The 27,676-nt window shown below is 46.4% G+C and overlaps 3 protein-coding genes across 53 annotated transcripts in view; 1 reads left to right on the top strand and 2 right to left on the bottom strand.

Annotated features, from left to right (window-relative positions):
• Positions 1-570: 570 nt before the first annotated feature.
• On the bottom strand, positions 571-21,480 carry LOC126993934 (zinc finger protein 239-like). 2 transcript variants are annotated; one of them, XR_007748586.1, is made up of 3 exons: positions 21,315-21,480; positions 15,275-16,753; positions 571-1,622 (listed from the first exon to the last, which is right to left on the bottom strand). XR_007748586.1 is itself a non-coding variant. In XM_050853164.1 (2 exons), exon 2 carries the CDS (start codon positions 16,443-16,445, stop codon positions 15,363-15,365), a length of 1,083 nt encoding a protein of 360 aa, XP_050709121.1. In that variant the 5' UTR covers positions 16,446-16,753; positions 21,315-21,480; the 3' UTR covers positions 14,353-15,362. The 2 variants fall into 2 exon arrangements, 1 of the variants encoding a protein (XP_050709121.1); XM_050853164.1 differs by lacking the exon at positions 571-1,622 and having other exon boundaries at positions 14,353-16,753.
• On the top strand, positions 19,136-22,246 carry LOC126993947 (uncharacterized). The gene is made up of 4 exons (XM_050853175.1): positions 19,136-19,172; positions 20,834-20,943; positions 21,118-21,341; positions 22,141-22,246. Exons 1-4 carry the CDS (start codon positions 19,136-19,138, stop codon positions 22,244-22,246), a joined length of 477 nt encoding a protein of 158 aa, XP_050709132.1.
• Positions 22,247-22,831: 585 nt separating this feature from the next.
• LOC126993931 (zinc finger protein OZF-like) overlaps positions 22,832-27,676 on the bottom strand; it is a 70,046-nt gene continuing 65,201 nt past the window's right edge. For 2 of the 50 annotated variants that reach the window (XM_050853104.1, XM_050853103.1), the window contains exons 3-6: positions 24,788-26,491; positions 24,455-24,722; positions 23,970-24,313; positions 22,832-23,899 (exon numbers count right to left, since the gene is read on the bottom strand). The gene's annotated coding sequence lies outside the window, so the exon portion shown is untranslated. Of the gene's footprint in view, positions 23,900-23,969; positions 24,723-24,787; positions 26,492-27,676 lie in introns of all 50 variants that reach the window. The other 48 variants (XM_050853136.1, XM_050853108.1, XM_050853105.1 and 45 more) reach the window with 48 other exon arrangements.

Here is a 27,676-nt window from a genome sequence, read left to right as displayed (position 1 = left end):
GGTTAAGGAAGGAAAAAGAAAGGAAAAAAGTTAAGGAAAAAGGTTAAGGAAAAGGAAAGAAAAGGTTAAGGAAAAAGGTTAAGGAAGGGAAAAGATCAAGGAAAAAGGAAGGAAAAATGTTAAGGAAAAGGTTAAGGAAGAGAAAAGGTTCAGGGAATATGTTAAGGAAAATTAAGAAGTGAAAAAAAACACTGAAATGAAAAAGGGAATTATAAAAAAAAACATGAAAATGAAGGAAACAGGAAAACACAAGGAGAAAAACAAGGAAGGAAAGAATGAGAATGAAGGAAATTAAAGAGAAATGGAAGGAAAAAATTTAACAAAAAGTATAAAATGAAGGACAATGGAGGAAAAAAAGAAAAAACAAACAAACAAACAAATTCTCAAGTTGAAGAATTTATTACAAAGATGAAAAAACTGTTTGTGTGTGTGTGTGTGTGTGTGTGTGTGTGTGTGTGTGTGTGTGTGTGTGTGTGTGTGTGTGTGTGTGTGTGTGTGTGTGTGTACATCTGTATGTCTGTATGTTTGTTTACAGACCTCTTTCACACATTACATCATCATTGTCACTCAAATAATAATAATAATAATAATAATAATAATAATAATAATAATAATAATAATAATAATAATAATAATAATAATAATAATAATAATAATAGATGCTGGACACACACACACACACACACACACACACACACACACACACACACACACACACATCGAGCAGCACAACACAGCACCTCAGGGGAAGTGGATCTTCATGTGTTTGGCAATATCCTGCTTGGTCTTGAAATGTTTCTTACAAACATCACACTTGAACTCTCTCAGGCCAGAGTGTCTGAAGATGTGCTTGTTCAACACAGACATAGAAATGAACCTCCTGCCACACTCTTGGCATTCATGAGGTCTTTCACCAGTGTGTGTAAGGGTGTGTCTGTTGAGGGCACTCTTATAATTGAACTTTTTGGCACTCTCTTGGCATTCATGAGGTCCTTTACCAGTGTGTGTTAGGGTGTGTATGTTGAGGTGACTGAACTTTTTGCCACACTCATGGCGTTCATGAGGTCTTCCTCCAGAGTGTGTGGGTGTACTTGGTGAAGTCACCCTTCCCAGGGAATTTTTTCCCACACTCTTGGCACTCATGGTTTCCTTCACCAGTGTGTGTAAGGGTGTGTCTGTTGAGGTCACCCTTAAGCCTGAACTTTTTGCCACACTCCTGGCATTCATGAGGTCTTCCTCCAGAGTGTGTGGGTGTACTTGGTGAGGTCACCCTTCCCAGGGAATTTTTTCCCACACTCTTGGCACTCATGGTTTCCTTCACCAGTGTGTGCAAGGCTGTGTCTAGTGGACCTGTTCTCAGTCTCAAGTCTTCTTGAACTCAAACTTTCCCTTTCCTTTATGGCTGGAGATGCCAGCAGCAAGGTGGTGGTGGTGGTGGTGGCTCTCCTGATCACCCCTGACCCTCACACCAGAGACAGTCTGCTCCTGCTGGTCCCGGCCGCTCAGGCTGCTGCCCGGGCTTGCAGCCTCCACTGCAACAGAAGTCAGCGGCAGGAAGGACGCAGGGAGCGCTGAGCACAGCACCGCCTCAGACCCTCACTTCTGCACCAGCACCGGCGAGGCTGTTGGGACACAAAGATCACAACTTCACAAAAAATACGCCTCAAAATAAATACCACATTTGACAGCTTATAAGACACACACCCCAATATGGGCAGGCATACAAAATAAATAAATAAATAAATATATATATATATATATATATATATATATATATATATATATATATATATATATATATATATATATATATATATATATATATATATATATATATATATATATATATATATATATATATATATATATATATATATATATATATATATATATATATATATATATATATATATATATATATATATATATATATATATATATATATACAGCCGTCCCTCAAATAGTACGGTTTCGGTTTTATACGGATTGTCATGGAAGATTTTTTTAGGGATTTTTAAATTTCCCGCTCGTCGCACCAAGTAGCCATGGCGTGAGTGGCAACAGTTCTATCAAAACACCTGCTGAAAGCACCCCAAAGCGTTCGAGAAAGGTGTTCACCTTGCAGAAGAATTCAAATTTAGGAAAAGTTACGTTTTGGGATGAGTTGCGTTGCCATAGGGAGAGCATACCACGTGAATGGAAGCAGTGTTCGCTGTATCTTTGATCTTGATCCTGGTCTTGATGTCACAGGTGGCCTGGGATTTCTCCCTTGGTCTTGGTTCGGGAGGTAGTTGTCCTTTTCGGTCCCAACTATAGCCTTTGAAACGGCTTACTCCCTCAGGGCCAACACCCTGAAAATAATAGTGTAAAAGAAATTCTTGCCGCAGTAACTGCCAGTGCTCCAAGAGTGCTGCAAGAGTGGAGATAAAGGCCGTTCTTTAACTAAGCCTCGTCGTTGCTATGGTAACGGCGTCTCACTCGCTGCAAAATGGCGCACTATAAAATAAAAAAATAGACCTCTCTTTTTGGACACTCCTTTGACCTCTATTCAGGAGCAGTAAGTAGCGGGCTTTTTTTATGTTTTTCGTTACGCTCTTGAACTGTTTCCTTAGCTGTAAATAAAATAAAAAAAAATTTAAAAAGTGGTTGCTAACACACCCTGTTACTGTTCTTTTGTTGAGTACACACTCAGTTAGCTGTAAAACTTCACGGTGTTAAGACGCGAGCAGTCAGCTGTTAGCCCTTCTGCCGAAAGCAGTCTGTGGCCAGCCTTCACGGCGAGCAGTCAGTTGTAAACTTGGCCGGTGTAACGTACAGTAATCCCTCGTCTATCGTGGGGGTTAGGTTCCAGAACCCCTGCGATAGGCGAAAATCCGCGAAGTAGCGACCTTATATTTTTTTTATTATTTATATATATTTTAAGGCTTTATAAACCCTCCCCACACTCTTACAAATCTTTCCCACACTCCTATTGACCTTTCCCACATTCTTATAAACACTTCCTACGACGTTTCGTCGTTACGACGCGGTCCCAATAAATGATTCAATAATTCTTGTTTCGAGTTTCGACATTTGCTTCGTAAGTACGAACTTCGCGCAGGAATTAGTTTGGCGGGGCGGAAGAATACTCAGAGGAAGACCAATATGTGCGTAGCTCACTTCTTTTAAATCACAATTAGTTAAATACGGAAGGGGAAAGGGAGGAGAGGGACAGAGTGGGTCATGAAAAAAATACAGATAGAGGATGTAAGAAGGGAGAACAATGAAAAGTAGTGGAGGAAACGGGTAGAGATAAAGAGGATGAAAACAAGAAGGGTGTGGGGAGGGAGGGACAGTGGGGAGAGTCATGTCAGGTCCTGAGGGAGATTCAGGTGAGGTCCTGAGGGAGAGTCATGTCAGGGCCCGTATCCTCGTCAACTATTAATACTAAACTTGGTATTAACTTTCGACTTTGATATTAACTTCACTCTCAAAGTGTATCCTCACCGGCTATTAGCCTAATGCCTACTATTAACAGGAGAGAGAGGTCTTGGTGTTGGACGTGTTTCTGGCTGGCTCTGCATTTGCTCGATTGTTTATGAGTTTGAATTATAGTTGAATAGTGGCAAGCTGTTTAAATCAAATATAAGAAGCCAAGGAGTATATTGACTGGATCTGGAGAAGTGTTTCCAGCAAGAAGTGGACAAATACATAGGAAGAAATTACCATCCCAGGATCAGCCGATCAGCCATGGCGGAAGGAGGTGACACACGTAAACAAACAGAGAAGGTGGTGGCTCAAGAGGGGGAGGTTTGTCCAGACTGCAAAGTGAAGGTACAAGAATATGATGATGCATTACTGTGCGGTCTTTGTGAATTTTGGCACCATATTAAGTGTGAAGGAGTATCAAGAGAGGTATATAAATTTTTAGGGAGGGCTGATGCTAGCAAACTCCACTGGTACTGCAACAAATGTGATATTGTTGCTGGTAAGGTTCTGAACCACATTACAAAGTTAGAAAAGAGACAAGATGTAATGGAAACAAGGATGAAGAATTTTGAGAAGGAGACATATGTTAAGCTTGGTGCTGTTGAAAGTGAAGTAGCCGAAGTTAAGAGCCGACTTAGTATAGAAATGGATGGAGTGAAAGAGAAAATCGAAGAACTTAGAGTGTTGGAAATGGGAGACAGATAAGCTTGTAGAGGTGCATAAGGATATGAATGTCATAAAAGGTAATCTAATTGAAGAAGCTAAGGAGAAAATTTACAATGAGGTAAAGGATGATTTAGTAAAATCTTGCAAGGATTATGTGATGGAAACTCAGAATACTTACAACTCACAAAGTACTACAAAAGCAGGCAAAAGTGGGATTGCAGAGGAGGCAGTGGAACAAGTTAAGGACATTCTCCGTAGAGAGAATAATATAATTCTTCACAGAATGCCGGAAGTCATGATAAGTGGGTTTAATATGGAGGATTGAGAAGACAAGATGAGACATGATAAGCTAATGTTTAAAGAGTTTTGTGGAGAGTTGGACCTAAATTGTTTTGATAGTGACGTTGTGGAATTACGGAGGATAGGTATGGTGCCTCAGCCCGCAAGTAATGAAGGAGGTGAGAACAGTGCACCAGAAAGAAAGTCAAGACCAATGATTGTGACACGGAGGCGTCCTTATTAACACCGGGGGCTCTTTGTTTGTAACAGGCTCAGTTTTGGTGTGAGCTCAGCGGTGTCAGTTTTTCAAAGAGATGGAAAACCTGCTGCGCGGCTTACCAGGAGTGGCAGTCTACTTGGACGACATATTGATCACGGGTCGTTCATTGAAGGAACACGATGCCAACCTTCGTGCAGTGCTTCGCAAGCTCGCAGCATCGGGATTGAAATTGAAAAAAGAAAGTGCTTTTTCAGACCACCAGAGGTGACTTACTTGGGTTTCCGTGTGTCTGCCGCGGGAGTACAGGTGCTAGACGACCGCGTCGAGGCCATCTCAAACATGAAGTCTCCCACGAATGTGACAGAGTTGCAGTGCTTCGTGGGCTTGGTTACGTACTACAATCAGTTCCTGCCACATCTGTCGACGGTTCTGGAGCCTCTTCATGAATTGTTACGTAAGGACCAGCCATGGGGGTGGGGCCAATCTCAACAGGCCGCTGTCGACAAGGTAAAGTCAATGCTGAAGTCTGCCCCTGTGTTAGTCCATTATGACCCTTCCAAGCCCTTGCTATTAACTGTTGACTCCTCACCATTCGGAGTGGGTTCTGTTTTAGCCCACATCATGGACGACGGGAGCCATCGACCCATCGCCTTTAAATCAAGGAAACTCTCGCAGGCAGAGAGGAATTATTCACAGTTAGATAAAGAAGCAATGGCGGTATTATATGGGGTTAAAAAATTCCATAAGTACCTCTTTGGCAGGCCTTTTGAGGTCCCTACTGACCACAAGCCGTTACTGGCATTGTTGGGGGAAAACAAGGCCATTCCAGTCATTGCCTCACCACGGCTACAGAGGTGGGCTATCACTTTATCTGCGTACCAATACAGGCCGGGGAAGCTTATTGTTCATGCTGATGCCTTGAGCCGTTTACAGTACTCTGAGGCTCCCTCTCAAGATACTCCTCTTCCAGAGACTGTTCTGGCCATGGATGCTTTAAATCACTCTCCAATAACGGTGCAGCAAGTGAGGACTGGGACAGACAGAGACCCGGTTCTGAGCAAGGTAAAGTTGTTCCTCCGGGAAGGATGGCCTCTTAAACCACCGAGTGAAGACTTCGTGCCTTATTTCAGGAGGCAATAAGAGCTCAGCCTGGAGGGAGGCGTAGTGCTGTGGGGGTCCAGGGTGGTTATTCCTCCATCGGCCAGAGAAGAACTACTGGATGAGCTTCATGAGGGGCATCCTACCTACTGGAGTAGGTAGGAAGACACCTACCGAGCGGGCGCAAGCCACTCCCGGTGAGGTATATATGGGAGGTGAGAAGGGAACTGAAGCCCTCCAAAGACCCTTCCCATGTCCTCACTAACAGTTTCCCTATTGTCTCACCAACACCGGAGAGTAGTTCAGCATGCGCTCTAAAGACAGATCCTCTCTTTATCCACACCACACTACATTCACACAACATATACACCTTATCCCAAAATTAAAATTTCAAAATGGCGCACATACACCAAGCCTCGGAGTCCCCGCCTGGGGGGGGGACCACAAATTCCCCCAGGGAGGACTCCCCTTCTGGCTGCCGACCCGAGAGGTGTCTTGATAACTCCTCGAACCTCTTTCTTCTCAATTTCTGCAACATTCGCTGTCTTCGCTCTAATTTTCATTCTGTGGAACATCATCTCTCCTCCTCTAAACCTCACCTTCTCTTCCTTACCGAAACACAGGTTTCTGAGGCTACTGACAGCAATCGCTACTCTGTTCCCTCCTACTATCTCTATCCTAAATTTCAATCCAAAGCTGGATGTTGCGCCTACGTGCGCAACATCACTTGCTCCCGTGCCCACGACCTTGACTCTTCTGAATTTTCCACCATCTGGTTAAGACTTCACTGTCATTCTATTACTAAATACATCTGTGCTGTTTATCTCTCACCTAACTCTACCAACTATGTAAAATTCTTTGACGATTTGAATTCTAAAGTGGAGAATATCTTGACCCACTCTCCCTTCGCTGAAATCTCCATCCTAGGAGATTTCAATGTTCACCACCAGCTTTGGCTTTCATCCTCTTTCACTGACCATCCTGGTGAACAAGCCTACAACTTTGCTATCCTCAACGACCTAGAGCAGTTGGGCCAGCACCCTACACGTATTCCCGACCGTCTTGGAGATCGGCCCAACATTCTAGACCTCTTCCTTACCTCAAACCCTTCTGCTTATTCTGTCAAACTGTTCTCTCCGTTGGGCTCCTCCGATCACAATCTTATTTCTGCATCCTGTCCTATCGCTCCTGTACACCCTCTGGACCCACCGAAGAGGCGATGCTTCTGGCATTTTCCTTCAGTTCAGTGGGACGACCTGAGGATGTACTTTTCCGATTTCCCGTGGAATGATTATTGCTTCCAGGATAGAGACCCCTCTGTGTGTGCTCAGCGCATCACAGAGGTGATTGTCTCTGGAATGGAGGCATACATTCCTCGTTCTTTCTCTACTCCTCACGCTAAAAAGCCTTGGTTTAATCACGCTTGTTCTCGTGCTGTCAATGATAGAGAGGTAGCTCACAAAATGTACCAGAGCCTGCAAACTAATGCTAATTATGAACTTTACATTTCTGCCCGAAATCGTGCCAAATCTATTCTCCGACTAACCAAAAATTCTTTCATTAATAGAAAATGTCAAAACCTTGCTTTCTCTAGCTCTTCCCGTGACTTCTGGCATCTAGCCAAAAACATCTCCTCCAACTTCACTTCTTCATCTTTCCCTCCACTCCTCAGTCCTGACGGCAACACTGCCGTCTCCTCTATCTCTAAGGCTGAACTCGTCTCTCAAACTTTTTCTAAAAACTCCACTCTGGACGATTCTGGGCATATTCCTCCTACTCATCCCCCCTCTGACTCCTTTATGCCTGTTATAAAGATTCTTCAAAAATGATGTTTTCTTTGCCCTCTCTGGCCTCAATCCTCAGAAGGCTTATGGACCTGATGGAGTGCCTCCGATTGTCCTTAAAAACTGTGCCTCCGTGCTGTCACCCTGCCTGGTCAAACTCTTTCGCCTCTGCCTGTCAACATCTACCTTTCCTTCTTGCTGGAAATATGCCTTCATACAGCCTGTACCTAAGAAGGGTGACCGCTCCAATCCCTCAAACTACCGTCCTATTGCTTTACTTTCTTGTTTTCTGAAGCTTTTGAATCAATCTCAACCGGAAGATTCAAAAGCACCTTTCCACTTCTGACCTTCTATCTGATCGCCAGTATGGGTTCCAAGGGCGTTCTACTGGTGATCTCCTAGCCTTCTTAACTGACTCTTGGTCATCCTCTTTTAGCCGTTTCGGTGAAACTTTTGCTATTGCGCTGGACATATCAAAAGCTTTTGATAGGGTCTGGCACAAATCTTTGCTTTCTAAACTACCCTCCTACGGTTTCTATCCTTCTCTCTGTACCTTTATCTCCAGTTTCCTTTCTGACCGTTCTATTTCTGCCGTGGTAGACGGTCACTGTTCTTCCCATAAATCTATTAACAGTGGTGTCCCACAGGGTTCTGTCCTATCTCCCACTTTTTTCTGTTGTTCATTGATGATCTTCTTTCCAAAACGAGCTGTCCTATCCATTCCTACGCCGATGATTCCACTCTGCATTATTCAACTTCTTTTAATAGAAGACCCACCCTTCAGGAACTTAACAACTCAAGGCTGGAGGCTGCAGAACGCTTCGCCTCAGACCTTACTATTATTTCCGATTGGGGCAAGAAAAACCTGGTGTCCTTCAACGCCTCAAAAACACAGTTTCTCCACCTATCCACTCGACACATTCTTCCAAACAACTATCCCCTATTCTTTGACAACACCCAGCTATCACCTTCCTCAACACTAAACATCCTCGGTCTATCCTTAACTCAAAATCTCAACTGGAAACTTCATATCTCATCTCTTACTAAATCAGCTTCCTCGAGGCTGGGCGTTCTGTACCGTCTCCGCCAGTTCTTCTCCCCTGCACAGTTGCTGTCCATATACAGGGGCCTTGTCCGCCCTCGTATGGAGTATGCATCTCATGTGGTGGGGGGGCTCCACTCACACAGCTCTTCTGGACAGAGTGGAGGCTAAGGCTCTTCGTCTCATCAGCTCTCCTCCTCATACTGATAGTCTTCTACCTCTTAAATTCCGCCGCAATGTTGCCTCTCTTTCTATCTTCTATCGATATTTCCACGCTGACTGCTCTTCTGAACTTGCTAACTGCATGCCTCACCCCCTCCCGCGGCCCCGCTGCACTCGACTTTCTACTCATGCTCATCCCTATACTGTCCAAACCCCTTATGCAAGAGTTAACCAGCATCTTCACTCTTTCATCCCTCACGCTGGTAAACTCTGGAGCAATCTTCCTTCATCTGTATTTCCTCCTGCCTACGACTTGAACTCTTTCAAGAGGAGGGTATCAGGACACCTCTCCTCCCGAAACTGACCTATCTTTCGGCCACCTCTTTGGATTCTTTTTAGGAGCAGCAAGTAGCGGGCTTTTTTTTTTTATTAATGTTTACTTTTTTGTGCCCTTGAACTGTCTCCTTTGCTGTAAAAAAAAAAAAAAAAAAAAAAAAAAAAAAACACGGATGAAGGCTCTAAGCAGAAACTATGTATGGTGGCCGCACCTGGACAATGACATAGAAGTTAAGGTAAGGCAGTGTTTTCCTTGCCAACAACTGGCTCAGTCACCCCCTAAAGCTCAGCTGCATCCCTGGGAATTTCCTCACAAGCCGTGGTACAGGGTTCATATGGATTTTGCTGGTCCCGTGTCGGGCCGTATGTTGCTGGTTATGGTAGACGCTTACTCTAAATGGATTGACGCTTACTCTAAATGGATTGACGCTTACTCTAAATGGATTGACGCTTACTCTAAATGGATTGAAGTGCCCGATATGAAGACTATTACAGCTGAAGCAACTACTGAAAGGTGTCGTCAGACTTTTGCCACACATGGTCTTCCTCACACCGTAGTAACAGATAATGGCCCGACTTTCACGAGCTCTTTATTTGGAAGTTTCTTGAAAACTAACGGAATACGTTTAATTCATTCTTCACCTTATCACCCAGCTACCAACGGACAAGCTGAAAATGCTGTCAAGACCGTGAAAAATGGCCTGAAGAGGATGAAATCGAACGCGACCTTAAGTGAGCGATTATCGAGATTCCTGTTTCACTACCGCATCACTCCGCACACGACCACCGGCCAGACGCCCGCCGAGCTGCTCATGGGTCGTCTGCCTCGCTCGCGGCTCTCGCTACTTAGGCCGGATGTAGAGAATAAGGTTGCTCTGAGGCAGGCCAGTCAAGCTCGGCTGCACGATCGCCACAGTAAGGAGAGGAACATAGAAATGGGAGAAGTATTTGTCAAAATGTTTACTAACAATGTTTCTCGGTGGCTTCCAGGAGTGGTAACGAGGCAGTTGGGTCCCATTTCATATCTCGTACAACTACAGAACGGGGACTTGGTGCGGCGTCACTTGGACCACATTCGGCGGCGCTCCGCCACTCCCGTGAATGAGCCTCGGGATGACGATGACTCCATCGGCGTGGATGATGAAGATGGTGATTCGGTACTATTTCCCGAGATTCAAGCTTCTCATCCGAGGGAGGACATTAGTGGCGTAACGGCTCCTCTGCCGAGGGACGTTCCCGAGGAGACGCCTCAGGCATCGGCAGTTATCGGAGCAGAGTCCAGCGAGTTGGGTGTGGCTCCGCCTGCTCAGGATGTGGTGAAGAGGGACTCTCCGCCAAAGTCTGAGGTCCAGCCCCTGCGAAGGTCCAGCAGGACCACAAAGGGTCAACCGCCATCCAGACTAGGATATTAAATTGTATATATTTTCATCTGTATTCCTGTACGGATTTGTCATTGTAATATTCCATGCGGAATGAGGTCATTGGGGTACTTTATCTTGGGGGGAAAGGAATGTGGTAGTGGTGTTCCAGCAAAGGGTTTACGATACGGTTCGAATATGTTCGAATAGGAGTCGGAAGTAACGACGTCACTGTACTGATCTTAGGGATCAGATTCCTCGGGTCTCACACAGTAAACGCACCTACCTACCCGTTGCCTCTCTATCCTGCCCGGCTGCTCTACCACACTCTAACATCAGTAACAATAGAGTAGGACGAGTTAGAAAGTCACCAAACTATTTGAACTTTGCAGGAAACTATCATGCACCCACCTTTGCGGCAGTCGTGAGGCAACTGACTGAGCACGGGCGCTGAATGCGCGTTATATAAGTGTCGCAACAATAAAACTTTAATTAATAGTTTATTTTCAACTCTACACCTTTTCACTTTCAAATAAAAAAATTTCCTTCAAATTTAAAAAGTTGACTTTCATACTAAAAAAATTTCCTTCAAATTTGAAAAGCTGACTTTCAAATCAAAATACTTGATTTTCAAATTTAAAAAGTTGCCTTTCAAATTAAAAAATGGATTTCAAATTAAAAAAAAATAATTATATTGAAAAACAAGTTAATGGTATGTGAATGTGTGTAGAGAGCCTGTTTTCGTAGCTTGATTTTCAGTTAACAGCATAACTCATATTGATTTATTAAATTGGACAGTTTTTATTTCCCTTAGTAAGTAGTAACTGCCTTGACTACCATGGGATGCATTACAAAGAAAAAAAGGATACAAATATTGATTTGTTTTCTCTGCAAACATGACACCTGACGATAATAAAAGCCTCAAAATCAAATGACTTATTTTAATAACATTTTATTCCCAGGCTTCTGTTTGTTATTTATTATTTTCCATGTAATTTTAAGTAATCCTAATGAATACCGCATGCTGAGGATCTAACCAGCTCTGAAACATGCCATCAGATTTTCATGTTTTTTTTATTTTTTTATATTGGAATTAATTTAGAACTCTAGTCAGCTCAGTTGGTAGAGCATCGCCTTGACAACCGAAAGGTCGTAGGTTCGACCCCACCTCCTGACACCCGTCATGGGACCCTCCAAGCCTTGTGCAAGGATGCGGTAACCTATGGACAAACACAGGTCACTCCCCACTGTGCTTAAGAAATAAAAGCACTCCACGGTAGGTTTGGCAAGTCTTCCGTCCTGGTGTAGCATTATAAAATGTATTTCCAGTGCAGGATTAAAAAAGATGCTCGCTGGGTCACTGAGAGGGTTGGGTTGTGCTTAGCACCGTTAACTAGGGGCACGAAAGAGTTGCCAATGAGGATATAATGAGAAAATATCCCACAAGCTACGAAAACCAAGGCAAGTACAGAGTGGAAGCGTCACTTTCATAGAACGTGAAGAACCAAATTTTGAAATGAGCTTTTTTATTAAGACCTCTCGGATGTTTTTTATGTTATAAACTACTACAATAAAAGAAAATAAGATGTTGATTTTTTATTATATACCCTATGAAGCAATTGTCGGTGAATAAAAAATATAAATAGAAATGTTCACGGCATCTCATCCTGGACGATGATTGGCTGGCGTCTCGATAAGCTCCGCCCCTTCCTCGAGCCTAATTAAGCCCCGCCCCATCCTCGTTGTCTGCAAAAAAACGGCTCACACACTCCTCCCACCCCTTTCCTGACCCCAACATTCATTTCACGAAAACTGAGACCACCATCATCTTCCTGAAAATTCTGCATCACTAGCATAATTGTAACATAAATGTAAAATTACAGATACGAAAATTAAGTTAAAGTGACTATGGAGTAAACATGTTCTTGCACTTATTTCCCTTCAACTCCTTAGTACTCAGCTGGTTTTCGTCGCATCACTTTTATAAGCCCAGATCCTGAATCTGCATGCTTTTCTGCTTCTGATGGTGTGTGGTACGTCCCGAGGTAAAAATATACATAGGGTCAAAAACACCTCCAAACATAAGCCACGCCGTGACGGTGTTCATTAGCTTCGGCATTTGTTTACTCAAGTCAGACTCGCCGCTCACCTCACGCCCCATCTGTGTGTGAGCGGCGAGTCTGACTTGAGTAAACAAATGCCGAGGCGAATGAAAGCGTCACGGCGCGGCTTATGTTCGGAGGCGATTTTGACCCTCCTATGTATATTTTTACCTCGGGAGATACCACACACCATCAGAAGCAGAAAAGCATGCAGATTCAGGATCTGGGCTTATAAAAGTGATGCGACGAAAACCAGCTGAGTACTAAGGAGTTGAAGGGAAATAAGTGCAAGAACATGTTTACTCCATCCTTCACTTAACTCTGATTTTCGTATGTGTAATTTTACATTATTGTTACAATTTTATGCTAGTGTGATGCATAATTTTCTCAAGAAGATGATGGTGGTCTAAGTTTTTCGTAAAAATGAATGTTGGGGTCAGGAAACAGGGTGGGAGTGAGGTGTGTGAAGTCGTCGGTTTGGGCAGACAACGAGGACGGGGCGGGGCCAAGCGTGAAGGCTATAGGAGTTGCCAAGGAGTGATTTCCTCCCGCCTGTATGACGATACCTTCTCTATACTTGCCTTGACGAAAACAGGCTCAACACACATTCACATATTAACTTGTTTTCAGTTTAATTACATTTTTCCCAATATGAACATTTTTTTTATTTTATTTGAGTCAACTTTTTAAATTTGAAAGTCGAGTATTTTAATTTGCAAGTCAACTTTTTAACCCTTTGGCTGCAGTACTTGACTATAGTCACCGGGAGTGATTGCGCCAGGTTGCGAAAGTCGACTATAGTCACCATCGGTATAAAAATGTTTACCATTTAGATTATTAATCCGTTTTCACCCAAAAGTACACACAGAAAACCACAGGTCGATAGCTACAACTGTCTGCCGACGGCATAGGGAACAGTAAACAAACAATGCTACAGCTGATCGGCGCCCACGTGTGCGATGAAGTTCTTCTATCACAACTTCCTTGTATTTCTGCTCATAACAGAGGTAAGTTTTATCAATTATATTATTGCATTTGTGTCATAAACAATGCCTGATTGTTATATAAGCATATATGATGTAAACAAACGAAGATGTATTAGTGTGACCTTGAATACAGACGTAGGGTTTTTAACTGGGCATTTAACTCTATGAAAAGGGCAATTTTACTAAAACAATATGTGCGCACACACAGATACTTATGTATAATGCATGTATACATGTCTAATTCTCTTTTTCAATCTCCTGCTCTCTCATTTTACAAATCCTAGGCTAGACAAGTCTTTTATATTACAAGTCTCTTTTATATTATTTATGACCTAGGCTAGACTAGGCTGATTATAACTGTTGTCTCTTTCTTGTATGCATGTTCCTTGGGCTAGACTAGGATGGTGATAACTATTGTCTCTTGCATATATGTACGATGTCCTTTTTTATTACACATATACATATATTTGTTTTCAAGATTACCATGGAGTAAGCAAGGAAGTGGACTAAATTTCTGAAGACAGATGAAGAAATTCAAAGAACACTTGAAGAACTAAGAGCATCAGACAGTGAAAATGAAGAAGAAATGTCTGAGGAAAAATCTGATGACTGGCTGGATGAGGCTGAGGATGACTTCAACGATAATAGTGTGGAGTTAGAAGAGGAGGATACTGTTGCTCCCTCCACCAAGATTCCTTCAAGTAAGGAGCATGTAAACATGATTTGGCATAAAGTGTTACTTCAGAGAGCCCCACTGAATTACAGAACATGATATATTTCACAGATAATCATGGAAGGGAAGGTATTGAAAATCTCTCACCCTATCAATGTTTATAAAACTGTTTCCTGAAGAAATTTTTGAGCTATATTTTTCTATATTTGGTACATTGTTGCAATTTATATGTCTGATGAATTGAATTTTATAGGATATAATTTCACAATATTTTTTACATATAATAAATGCTATGTGGGAAGAAATTTATTTGATCTTCCGTCTTTCCTCCAAGGAAATTTTACATAAATGGTGCCAACTTTATATCAATAAAAAAAGGTTTTGCACTGAGTAAAGTGTCACAATATGGCAGCAACACCAATTTACAAGCCTTTTCTTTAGTCTAAGTCCCCAAACAATGAAGTGAATGAAGTATTTTACATTTTAGCAGGATATTTTTATTTATTTTTTTGCCAGTTTTGTAACAATTTTGGACTTTATTCAAAACTTTACACATTTTCTATGAAAAATAAATGCCATTTATGAAAAAGGTAAGGTCTTTTCTTGATGTACAAATCATATAAAGCCAACTGGTTCATTTTCTTTTTTTGAGGGTATATGACGCAACCTTGAAAAACCCCAAAAATGCCCTACTGCAGCCAAAGGATTTAAATTTGCAAGTCAACTTTTTAAAATTTGAGTCAAGTTTTTAAATCTGAAGGTAATTTTGTTTATTTAAAGGTGAAAAGGTGTAGAGTCTGGGTTGATGGGTGGTCTTCAGGACAGCATGTGGGTAGTTTTAGGCCACTCGGCGGTGACTGAAAAACCCAGGTGGTTAGCGGCGGATTTGGACCCGCATCATGGACGACGCACTGAATGCAGGGCTGGCACACTAACCACTCAGCCACTGCCTCCTCATGGATGGAGAAATTGAGTCTTTGAGGCACTGAGAAACACCAAGTTCATTATGCTCCATGCAAAAATGACAGCAAGCATTCCGCAGCGGCCAGCCCTGACCTGTGCAATTCCCCGCACCAGCCACAGGGGGCAGCCTTACGTACCTCATGCTGATGCATCGAGGAAGATGACCCGTCAGCAGAACCAGGACGTGGCTGCGACCCGCCGCCCTCCACCATCACACACAGAACCTCAGGGGAAGTGGATCTTCATGTGGTTGGCAATATCTGCCTTCACCTTGAAGTGCTTCCCACAAACATCACACTTGAACTCTCTCAAGCCAGAGTGTCTGAAGATGTGCACATTGAGATAAGACATAGAACCGAACCTCTTGCCACACTCTTGGCATTCATGAGGTCTTTCACCAGTGTGCGTGAGGGTGTGTGTGTTGAGGTTACTCTTATTACTAAACTTTTTGCCACACTCTTTGCATTCATGAAGTCTTTCACTAGTGTGTGTGAGTGTGTGTTTCTTGAGGTTACTCTTGATACTAAACTTTTTGCCACACTCTTTGCATTCATGAGGTCTTTCACTAGTGTGTGTGAGGGTGTGTTTCTTGAGGTTACTCTTATTACTAAACTTTTTGCCACACTCTTGGCATTCATGAGGTCTTTCACCAGTGTGTGTGAGTGTGTGTGTGTTGAGGTAACTCTTATTACTAAACTTTTTGCCACACTCACGGCATTCATGAGGTCTTTCACCAGTGTGTGTAAGGGTGTGTTTGTTGAGGATAATCTTCTGATTGAACTTTTTGCCACACTCATGGCATTCATGAGGTCTTTCACCAGTGTGTGTAAGGGTGTGTGCCTTGAGGACACTCTTCTGAGTGAACTTTTTGCCACACTCTTTGCATTCATGAGGTCTTTCACCAGTGTGTGTAAGGGTGTGTATGTTGAGGGTACTCTTCCTGCGGAACTTTTTGCCACACTCACGGCATTCATGAGGTGTTTCACCAGTGTGTGCAAGGGTGTGTCTGTTGAGGTGACTCTTCCTGCTGAACTTTTTGCCACACTCATGGCATTCATGAGGTCTTTCATCAGTGTGTGTAAGTATGTGTGAGATGAGGTTAGCCTTGAGACTGAACTTTTTGCCACACTCACGGCATTCATGAGATCTTTCACCAGTGTGTGTAAGGGTGTGTCTGTTGAGGTCACCCTTAAGCCTGAACTTTTTGCCACACTCATGGCATTCATGAGGTCTTCCTCCAGAGTGTGTGGGTGTACTTGGTGAGGTCACCCTTCCTAGGGAGTCTTTTCCCACACTCTTGGCACTCATGGTTTCCTTCACCAGTGTGTGCAGGGCTGTGTCTAGTGGACCTGTTCTCAGTCTAAAGTCTTCTTGAACACAAACTTTCACTTTCCTATATAAGCTGGAGATGCCAGCAGCAAGGTGGTGGTGGTGGCTCTCCTGATCACCACTGATCCTCACACCACAGACAGTCTGCTCCTGCTGGTCCCGGCCACTCAGGCTGCTGTCTAGCCTTGCAGCCTCCACTGCAACAGAAGTCAGCGGCGGTGAGGACACAGGGAGCGCTGAGCACAGCACTGCCTCAGACCATCACTTCTGCACCAGCACCAGCATGGCTGTTGGGACACAAAGATCACAACTTCACAAAAATATGCTTCAAAATAAATACCATATTTGACAGCTTATAAGACGCACCCCCCAAATTTGGGCAGGCATGTGAAAAATATATATATAATAAACAGTTTTAAACTACAAGTGTCAAATGAAGAATTTTGGCCTGACACTTCTATCAGGACATTTTTAAAGTCATATATATTCAGATCATTATTAACCCCAATATTTTACACTTAAAAGTCTTAATATATGCTGGGACCTACCAGAACAGTCCCTCTTAGACTCAAGAGTACTGCTTTGAGACGTAAAGAAACAAGGTGTAGACAGCGACATTGTCAGAGGGGTAACGGGTATAAAGTTTGTACATCATATTTTTTGTATTATCATTCTACATCATAAATCTACTTGTTGTAATATTTTAGTACATTTTTAAAACATCAGGAAGTGTGAAGATAAATCTTGTTTATTCTGTCGTATCTTTAGTTGAAATATTTTGTACACTTTTACAAGACAAGAAAGTGTGTCTTGCGCGTGTTGTCAGGTTTGGTGCACAACCGTCCGCTAGTTTGTTTAGGTACACGCATGGTTAAGTGACTTCACTTCATTTTCTTCCTGACTGGTATTACTTTATACAATGGAACCTCACATCTGGCGAATGTACGTATTACTCTGAAACTATAATGCCAAATGCAACATCGCCAGATCTGGGGCAAACTTTAATACCGAGACTTTTTTCCAGGGGAGTGGGGTCGGAGTCAGAGTAGGTGGAGTTGGCTACTTTAGGCCGGAGTCGGAGTAGGTAAAAATACCCCCGACTCCGACTCCTTAACCCCCAGCGGCGGGATTCATCAAACCATTTACCGGACCTCTGTCTGGTAAATCTTGCGGTATCTCCGCCCACCCAGTAAATCGGCATTCATCAACCACTTACCAGAGCCGTGGTAAGGCCAAAAGTTACCATGGCTCCGAGCACCCGTAACTGAGTTACTGCAGGCGTGGTAAGTGGGTAGACACTGCCACGGCTCATGTTCGGAGGCGATTTTGAGCCTGTGTAGTTTTGACCTCCTGACGTGCCCTACACCATCAGAAGCAGAAAAGCATGCAGATTTAGGATCTGGGTTTATAGAAGCGATGTGACGAAAACCAGCTGAGTACGTAGGAGTTGAAGAGAAATAAATGCAAGAAAATGTGAACTCCCTATTCATTTAACTTTGATTTTTGTATGTGTATTTACACATTATTGTTACAATTTTATGCTAGTGTGATGCAGAATTTTCTCAGGAAGATGATGATGGTCTCCATTTTTCTCAAAAATGAATGCTGGGGTCAGGAAACGGGGTAGGAGTGAGGTGTGTGAAGTCGTCGGTTTGGGATGAACTGGGCAGACCCGTGCATGGCCTCAGGCCAGCTTCACTTGCAGGCCGCACTGTATAGTATGTAAGTCTGTGGAACGGTCCACCCATATGACTTTTCCCTACTTGTTAAAACACCGCAGACGGAATAATGTTCTGTCTGTGACAGTCACCTCCCATCTCGTCTCCAATATTCTTGCTGTGGAGTTTAATGTCTTAAAATTTTGCTCTGACCTCCTCCACACTACTCACGAAGCCACTCACACCATTCACCTCAGCAGCCACAGCTTCCCACGCCCACACCCATTGCTTGGCTGCACCAGTGAGGCATGATGACAATGGCCCCCTACCCAATTTTGGTTGCGAGGGGTGAGTATGGGCAAACATTAGAATAATACCCAATCTTGTGATAGCGAGGCACGCAGCTGGCATTGGCGACGGAAAACTATGAAGGTAATATACAAAAGTCTTCAGAATATAGCTAGGCTACATAAGTGAGTATATTTTTATTTCAAGGATAAATATACAAGTAACGTGCATTCATTCGTAAAAAACGCATCTAATTGAGGGATCACCACGCTAATTATTTGTTTTAAGTCAGTATTTACGACTGTACAATACACATGTCTTGATTCTGAAGTCTGTGTATTAGTAAACAAACGACATGTGAAAGCTGAAATACAGCATCAAAGGTCGCACGTGATTGGCTATACAGCCCAACCAATCATTGATAGGGTGCGAGTTACCGGAGCGTTACCATACCGTTGATGAATCCCGTGTTTGAAAGATGCCGCAGCTCTGGTAGCGCTCCGGTAAATGTGAGAGATACCGGAGGCGTGGCTGGTAAGATTGATGAATCCGGGCCCAGGATGCCAGCGGCGTTTATTTACGGCGGTGGGTAGGCGCACGCCGTGTGCCAGCAACGTTTATCTACGGCGGCAATTTAGAAAAATCGCCGTGGCCTTATTTTGACTGAGAAGCTTTTCATAATTTGTCAGGACACTTTTCATCATTTACCCCTCCCAGTCACTGATGTTCACCCCCCACCGAGCCTCTAGGGATCCCGAGGGTACAGGTCCCTTTCCTGACCTGACCGCAGTGCAGGGAGGATGTCTCGCTGCGCAAAGCACATTTTGCAAAAGCCCAACTTTGCTCGTGCCCTTGACCCTAAACCCTCTGCGAGCTATTTTGCAGCTGCAGCGGCGGCACCGTCACTGTGGCCGCTGCCAGAGGCTACGCTTTCGTGATGAAATTGCAATAAGTCACTTTTTAGTAGTTTCCAAAAAAAACCGGTTAAGATTCATTTTAGGACCATGCCTGCATCTCATTACCTACCTTATAAAACATCAGTATCTCTTCATATATCCTTTCTACAACCTTCAACAGTCATGGAAACGATTTGAAAATCCAATTCAAGGACTTTTTTTTACTCTTGAAAATAGGGAATAATGATAACGAAAGCGTGTCACCTCACACCTCCGCCACAGCCCGGCCAAACCTCACCCCCCAACCACAGCCCGGCCACACCTCACACCCTCGCCACAGCCTGGCCACACCTCACCCCCCCGCCACAGCCCGGCCACACCTCACCCCCCCCGCCGCAGCCCGGCCACACCTCACACCCCCGCCACAGCCCGGCCACACTTCACACCCCCGCCACAGCCCGGCCACACCTCACACCGCCGCCACAGCCCGGCCACACCTCACACCCCCGCCACAGCCCGGCCACACTTCACACCCCCGCCACAGCCCGGCCACACCTCACACCGCCGCCACAGCCCGGCCACACCTCACACCCCCGCCACAGCCCGACCACACCTCACACCCCCGCCACAGCCCGGCCACACCTCACACCCCCGCCACAGCCCGGCCACACCTCACGCACCTGCCACAGCCCGGCCGGATAATATTCAGGAGGTATGGGCTCTCTCTACCGCCGTTAATACTCACGTTTTCTGCATTATTTCTGTATCAGTATATAGTGTAGACCCTGTTCACTTCCGGAAACCATAAAAAATAAAAAATAAAAATACATAAAAAAAAAAATTATTCCTGGACCCCGAGAGACATACACCCTCCCTTTATCACATACCGCGCATGACTGATTGTCGCAGAAGCAGTGCCACGGCCTCGGGCTGGTTAGGTTAGGTTAGGATAGGTTAGGTTAGGATAGGTTAGGTTAGGTTAGGTTAGGTTAGGATAGGTTAGGTTAGGTTAGGATAGGTTAGGTTAGGTTAGGTTAGGATAGGTTAGGTTAGGTTAGGTTAGGTTAGGATAGGTTAGGTTAGGATAGGTTAGGTTAGGTTAGGATAGGTTAGGTTAGGTTAGGCACAAACTATTTTTTTCTGGGTAATTTGTGGTGTTTTTTTCATGTGGAGATGGTTTTTTTCCGGAAATATTAGGATTGTGACTTGATCAAGAAAATTGAAATAGCCCCTTTCCTAATAGTTTCCGGAAAAAAAGACTATCTCCACTTGAAAAAGCACCACATTTTACCTAGAAAAAAATAGTTTGTGCCTGGAAATTCGAGAGCCCACATCTCCTGAATTATTACCGCCCGGCCACACCTCACACCGCCGCCACAGCCCGGCCACACCTCACACCCCCGCCACAGCCCGGCCACACCTCACACCCCCGCCACAGCCCGGCCACACCTCATACCCCCGCCACAGCCCGGCCACACCTCACACCCCCGCCACAGCCCGGCCACACCTCACGCCCCTGCCACAGCCCGGCCATACTTCACACCCCCGCCACAGCCCGGCCACACCTCATACCCCGGCCACAGCCCGGCCACACTTCACACCCCTGCCACAGCCCGGCACCTCACCCCCGCCACAGCCCGGCCACACCACACCCCCTGCCACAGCCCGGCCACACCTCATACCCCCGCCACAGCCCGGCCACACCTCACGCCCCTGCCACAGCCCGGCCACACCTCACGCCCCAGCCACAGCCCGGCCACACCTCACACCCCCGCCACAGCCCGGCCACACCTCACACCCCCGCCACAGCCCGGCCACACCTCACGCCCCTGCCACAGCCCGGCCACACCTCACGCCCCTGCCACAGCCCGGCCACACCTCACGCCCCTGCCACAGCCCGGCCACACCTCACGCCCCTGCCACAGCCCGGCCATACTTCACACCCCCGCCACAGCTCGGCCACACCTCACACCCCCACCACAGCCCGCTTCCTCCCTGCCTCTTACCGTCACTGCTCCTGTTGCTAATAAGTAGTAAGTACTAGTAACACAGCGTCATTGTCTTCTTCTTCGTGGGTGTTTTATGGGGCTAGTTAGGCTGTGGGGCCGTCAGTGGTAGGTGTTGCTCCCTGCTGGTGCTGACACTGATAAGTTGAGTTGTCGGTCGGGAGTCTTGGCTAGTAGTAGTCGGTCGGGAGTTTTGCCTTTGTAACGGCTTTGTAACAGCACCCTCTGCTTTTCTGGGTCTGGGGCCGGATGTTCCAACGCTCGCAGCGGCCACAATACGACCATCGTAGCTCTTATCGTGACCCTCTCGTAACTCGCCTAAGGTGTATGTTCGAAAGATCTTGGAGCTGTCTTTACGATTTTCGAACCGCCATATTTGCTCGTAGAGCTGATCGAGGGTTTCGAGGAGCACCGGCCCTTACACTGATCGCAGGGTTGTGTGGACGTTTCTTCACTATATAAACCGTAGATAACCTGTATGATATGTCTTGTTTGTTTATTTACCTCTCCTGCCACCCTCTGCGCTGTCTCGTCAGAGAAGATGGAGTTACAACTATACTGCAACACGATGTGGCAGTAAACAGGGCTTTGAGACGTGAGAGGAAGTACAGAGACCGAGCGGATCCATTTTCCTTCAGTGATGAATTAACGCGCTTGTTGAAGTATTATAGATTCCCGAGACAGGTCAGCTACTTCATTGCTGCCAAAAACTAGAACCAAAAGTTGGACGAGCAACAAGAAGATCACATGCCTTTGTAATGCTAGATTTCTGTAGTAAAGGAAAATCTTCTTGTCTCTTTGTTGCAGTGCACACTCCTACGAGAAGTGTGAGACAAGAGGAGGTGTTCTACGCCAAACTCAACTCCACACTGGACCAGTGCCCCTCCTGGGACACACTCATTGCCCCTCAACAGGCTCAAAGACTGCCATAAACTCAGGAGCATGCAGTGACAGTCTCAAATTAGCTCAATGTGCTCAGCACCCTTGAGAACCCTGTAGAACTGTGGAACACCTTCAAATGTGACACTCTTCAGCTGCCAAGGAGTGCATAGGAGAGTGCCCGAGATCTAGGAGTGGGTTCACCTCGGCAGAAACGCTGGAGAATATTGAGGAGAGTCGCCCTGCCAGGCTGGCTTGGAATCAGGACCAATATAGGGTTATGTCGCCTAGGAGTAAAGCTCTCCTGAGGAGAGACAAGGAGAGGCATGTCAGGGGTCTTGTTGAGGATGTTGAGTGCCATTTTAATACAAATGACCTGCAACCTGCTTACCAAGGCTCTGAAGAAGCTCCACTCCGAGCCTCCCTCTCAGGTGAACACTATCCAAACAGCTGACAGCTGCCTCGTGTCGGACATGGAAGGGCTGAGGGCTCGTTGGGCTGAGTACCTTGCTTCCCCAGCCATCGCCTCCTGTTGCTGATGCCCACCACCTCCTCCACCTCCATCACCTCCACTCACCAGAGAGAGAGAGAACACATGCCAGCTGTGCCACATTTTTAAGGCAATGTTAAAGACCTGATTCAATTTATTATAAACTTTATTTCATTTATTACAAGTTTTGTTTATGTTAAGTTATAAACTTGAGTTACAGTGAAGCAAATAAATTTGTTTATTTTTTGTGCAACGAAAGTGCCTTTTAATTTGAAGTTACCATACTTTATAAAACAATGTTAAAGGAATGATCCCTTTTTGTGTGCTGCCCCCTTGCGGCTATTTTTTGTACGAGACATGAGAGCGGGAAGTAAACACAAGGAAGAGAGGCGCGTTTGCTTTTCCCCACACAAAAAATAACTTCTATCCACCATCATGACGGCCCTTAGCTCAACAGTTTACCACTGTGTAGTTTGTATTATTCCCTAGTTAACGTATGTTTACACTGCACACTTGTTTCTTCACACTCACCTGTCACACCCTACACTGCTGTACAGTCTTGTATATCTTTACACTGCACACCCATTGCTGCATGCTCACCTGTCACACCCTACACTGCTGTACAGTCTTGTATATCTCTACACTGCACACCCATTGCTACATGCTCACCTGTCACCCTACACTGCTGTACAGTCTTGTATATCTTTACACTGCACACCCATTGCTGCATGCTCACCTGTCACACCCTACACTGCTGTACAGTCTTGTATATCTCTACACTGCACACCCATTGCTACATGCTCACCTGTCACACACACACACTGCTGTACAGTCTTGTATATCTCTACACTGCACACCCATTGCTACATGCTCACCTGTCACACACACACACTGCTGTACAGTCTTGTATATCTTTACATGGCACACCCATTGCTGCATGCTCACCTGTCACACACACACACTGCTGTACAGTCTTGTATATCTTTACACTGCACACCCATTGCTGCATGCTCACCTGTCACCCTACACTGCTGTACAGTCTTGTATATCTTTACACTGCACACCCATTGCTGCATGCTCACCTGTCACCCTACACTGCTGTACAGTCTTGTATATCTTTACACTGCACACCCATTGCTGCATGCTCACCTGTCACCCTACACTGCTGTACAGTCTTGTATATCTTTACACTGCACACCCATTGCTGCATGCTCACCTGTCACCCACACACACTGCTGTACAGTCTTGTATATCTTTACACTGCACACCCATTGCTGCATGCTCACCTGTCACCCTACACTGCTGTACAGTCTTGTATATCTTTACACTGCACACCCATTGCTGCATGCTCACCTGTCACACACACACACTGCTGTACAGTCTTGTATATCTTTACACTGCACACCCATTGCTGCATGCTCACCTGTCACACACACACACTGCTGTACAGTCTTGTATATCTTTACACTGCACACCCATTGCTGCATGCTCACCTGTCACACACACACACTGCTGTACAGTCTTGTATATCTTTACACTGCACACCCATTGCTGCATGCTCACCTGTCACCCTACACTGCTGTACAGTCTTGTATATCTCTACACTGCACACCCATTGCTACATGCTCACCTGTCACACACACACACTGCTGTACAGTCTTGTATATCTTTACACTGCACACCCATTGCTGCATGCTCACCTGTCACACACCCTACACTGCTGTACAGTCTTGTATATCTTTACATGGCACACCCATTGCTGCATGCTCACCTGTCACCCTACACTGCTGTACAGTCTTGTATATCTCTACACTGCACACCCATTGCTGCATGCTCACCTGTCACCCTACACTGCTGTACAGTCTTGTATATCTCTACACGGCACACCCATTGCTGCATGCTCACCTGTCACCCTGCACTGCTGTACAGTCTTGTATATCTCTACACGGCACACCCATTGCTGCATGCTCACCTGTCACCCTACACTGCTGTACAGTCTTGTATTTCTCTACACGGCACACCCATTGCTGCATGCTCACCTGTCACCCTACACTGCTGTACAGTCTTGTATATCTACACGGCACACCCATTGCTGCATGCTCACCTGTCACCCTACACTGCTGTACAGTCTTGTATATCTCTACACGGCACAACCATTGCTGCATGCTCACCTGTCTCACACACACACACTGCTGTACAGTCTTGTATATCTCTACACTGCACACCCATTGCTACATGCTCACCTGTCTCACACACACACACACACACACACACTGCTGTGCAATCCTGTACATGTACACACCTTACTTACAAACCACTGCTTGCACTTGAGCCTGTTGGTAAGTAGGGGAGGCTGTGTGCTTATTAAGAGAAATTGAGCTGAACATATAATGTCCCAGCTCAGTGTTGTGGTGAACAGTCATGCATGGCTTGTGTTCCCTCTGTTCCAGGGTGCTGCTGCAGCACTCCAAGTGTGGCAGAGAAGACTGCAGAGCAAGGTGTGGCCGCGCTCCAAGCTCTCCCGCACTAAGAGATGCCTGTCCTTTAAACACCAACAGCAACTTCAAAACTTTCAGTAAAGGTAAAGATGTAAAGTTTGTGACACACGCTGTACCTGTGTGTGGCTCAGTGCTCATCTCCATCACACTGCCCCTTGAGCCTGTGCTGGGAGGGAGCCCATCACCCCGGGACACAGGGCAGGGTGACATGCGGGTTACTACAGTTTACCTCCCCACAGCGCCGGAAAAAGTCTGTCAGCGCTATGTAGCCTTATTTAATATATACAGAATATTATGTACACAACTTCAAACAGTAAACAGCTGACATCTGAGTGATGTATTGGGGTGATGCATCAGTGCCGGGGAGAGGCGCAGGACCCACACAAAATTTTTGTGTCAGACTACAGACATGCAACCACCCACCACGCAGGCAACAACACTTGTTTGCCCTTTGTTATAACCCACAAACTGCACATTCTATTACTTTCTTCCTGGCCTATTTGTCACACAGTTATTAACAAAGAAAACTAACATGTTGGAACCAGTCATTAACTGTAGACGTGGTTCACAGAAAGCTGGTGAGGAGCCGCGCCTGACTGACTGACTGACTGGTGTTGGGACTGACCCGAAGGAGTGGCCGAGGAAGGGACAGCCTGTGGGGTGGGTGAAGGAACCTTTGTGCCCGAGCCCTTCCTGTGACAGCCTTCAAAGGGCAATGCTGGCAGCCTCTTCAATCCAGTGATGTATTGAGAGAGAGAGAGAAAGAGAGAGAGAGAGAGAGAGAGAGAGAGAGACGCCTCGCCACAGCCCACAGGATGTCCCCCCACAGTATGTTGGCAACCCCCTAGACACCTGCCCCACACCACACAAAGGACTCTTAACGCCTGCCACACTTATCCGGGCTGTGTGGCAGCGTGGCCCCGGTACAGTGCCCCTACAGGCCATCGGTGGTCCAGCTGGTGTGCTGCCTGCCGTCACCCTGAAGGCTTGGGTTCATGTCCCTGCCCTCAGTGATGCACCTCAGGATCCTTCACTGCTGCCAGCTCCTGTGGTCCTTCCTCACGTGTTGTCTTGTCTGCAGGTCATCCCAGACTCCTGGGCAGTGTCCTCCTTACCCCTAGGGCGACAGCACCCCCAGGCGGCCCCGACACCGACCTCAGCACCACAGGGCCACCAGCTGTGTCAGCAGTCCTGCCCGGGTGACCTGCCTTCTCGGGGCTTGGCAGACGCTCCCCGCCATGGGGTGCAGGACAGCCGGGGTGTTCCGGCAGCCTCTGGTCCCCAGGGATCTTCCCACCCGGCACCTCCACCTGAAGAAGGGGAAACATTTCACTGTTTGTTCCTCACAGAATAAAGCATCATGACACACAGCCTCTACATGATCCTGCCTGTTTTATCAGCCACTCTCCTCCCTCTCCCACACTAAGACACGTCAGCCATGACAAAGTGCATGCTAGTGGCAGCTCTGGTCTTGGCCTTCACCAGCTGTTCCTGGCTGCGGGAATAAGATGCCCCCCTCCCACCAGCCAGGACAAGACACCTCCCCTCCCACCAGCCAGGACAAGACACCTCCCCTCCCACCAGCCAGGACAAGACACCTCCCCTCCCACCAGCCAGGACAAGACACCTCCCCTCCCACCAGCCAGGACAAGACACCTCCCATCCCACCAGCCAGGACAAGACACCTCCCCTCCCACCAGCCAGGACAAGACACCTCCCCCCCCACCAGCCAGGACAAGACACCTCCCAGCCCACCAGCCAGGACAAGACACCTCCCAGCCCACCAGCCAGGACAAGACACCTCCCAGCCCACCAGCCAGGACAAGACACCTCCCAGCCCACCAGCCAGGACAAGACACCTCCCAGCCCACCAGCCAGGACAAGACACCTCCCAGCCCACCAGCCAGGACAAGACACCTCCCAGCCCACCAGCCAGGACAAGACACCTCCCATCCCACCAGCCAGGACAAGACACCTCCCCTCCCACCAGCCAGGACAAGACACCTCCCCTCCCACCAGCCAGGACAAGACACCTCCCCTCCCACCAGCCAGGACAAGACACCTCCCTCCCACCAGCCAGGACAAGACACCTCCTCCCACCAGCCAGGACAAGACACCTCCCTCCCACCAGCCAGGACAAGACACCTCCCCTCCCACCAGCCAGGACAAGAAACTTCCCCTCCCACCAGCCAGGACCAGACCCCTCCCCTCCCACCAGCCAGGACAAGACACCTCCCCTCCCACCTGCCAGGACAAGACACCTCCCCTCCCACCAACCAGGACAAGACACCTCCCATCCCACCAGCCAGGACAAGACACCTCCCATCCCACCAGCCAGGACAAGACACCTCCCATCCCACCAGCCAGGCCAGGACAAGACACCTCCCATCCCACCAGCCAGGCCAGGACAAGACACCTCCCATCCCACAAGCCAGGCCAGGATAAGACACCTCCCATCCCACCAGCCAGGACAAGACACCTCCCATCCCACCAGC

This window comes from Eriocheir sinensis, unplaced genomic scaffold (assembly GCF_024679095.1).
Source record: "Eriocheir sinensis breed Jianghai 21 unplaced genomic scaffold, ASM2467909v1 Scaffold7, whole genome shotgun sequence".
Lineage (NCBI taxonomy): Eukaryota > Metazoa > Arthropoda > Malacostraca > Decapoda > Varunidae > Eriocheir > Eriocheir sinensis.
The sequence above is the reverse complement of the archived record's forward strand: the minus strand, read 5'-3'. Positions and strand labels throughout refer to the sequence as shown.

Coding starts and splice junctions, on each gene's coding strand:
- LOC126993934 (XM_050853164.1), bottom strand. CDS start 16,445: ATGAGTGCCAAGAGTGTGGGAAAAGACTCCCTAGGAAGGGTGACCTCA.
- LOC126993947 (XM_050853175.1), top strand. CDS start 19,136: ATGTTCACCCCCCACCGAGCCTCTAGGGATCCCGAGG. Junction 20,944..21,117: donor GGCACCTCACCCCCGCCACA/GCCCGGCCACAC, acceptor CCCCCGCCACAG/CCCGGCCACACCTCACGCCC. Junction 21,342..22,140: donor GCTCCTGTTGCTAATAAGTA/GTAAGTACTAGT, acceptor TCCTACGAGAAG/TGTGAGACAAGAGGAGGTGT.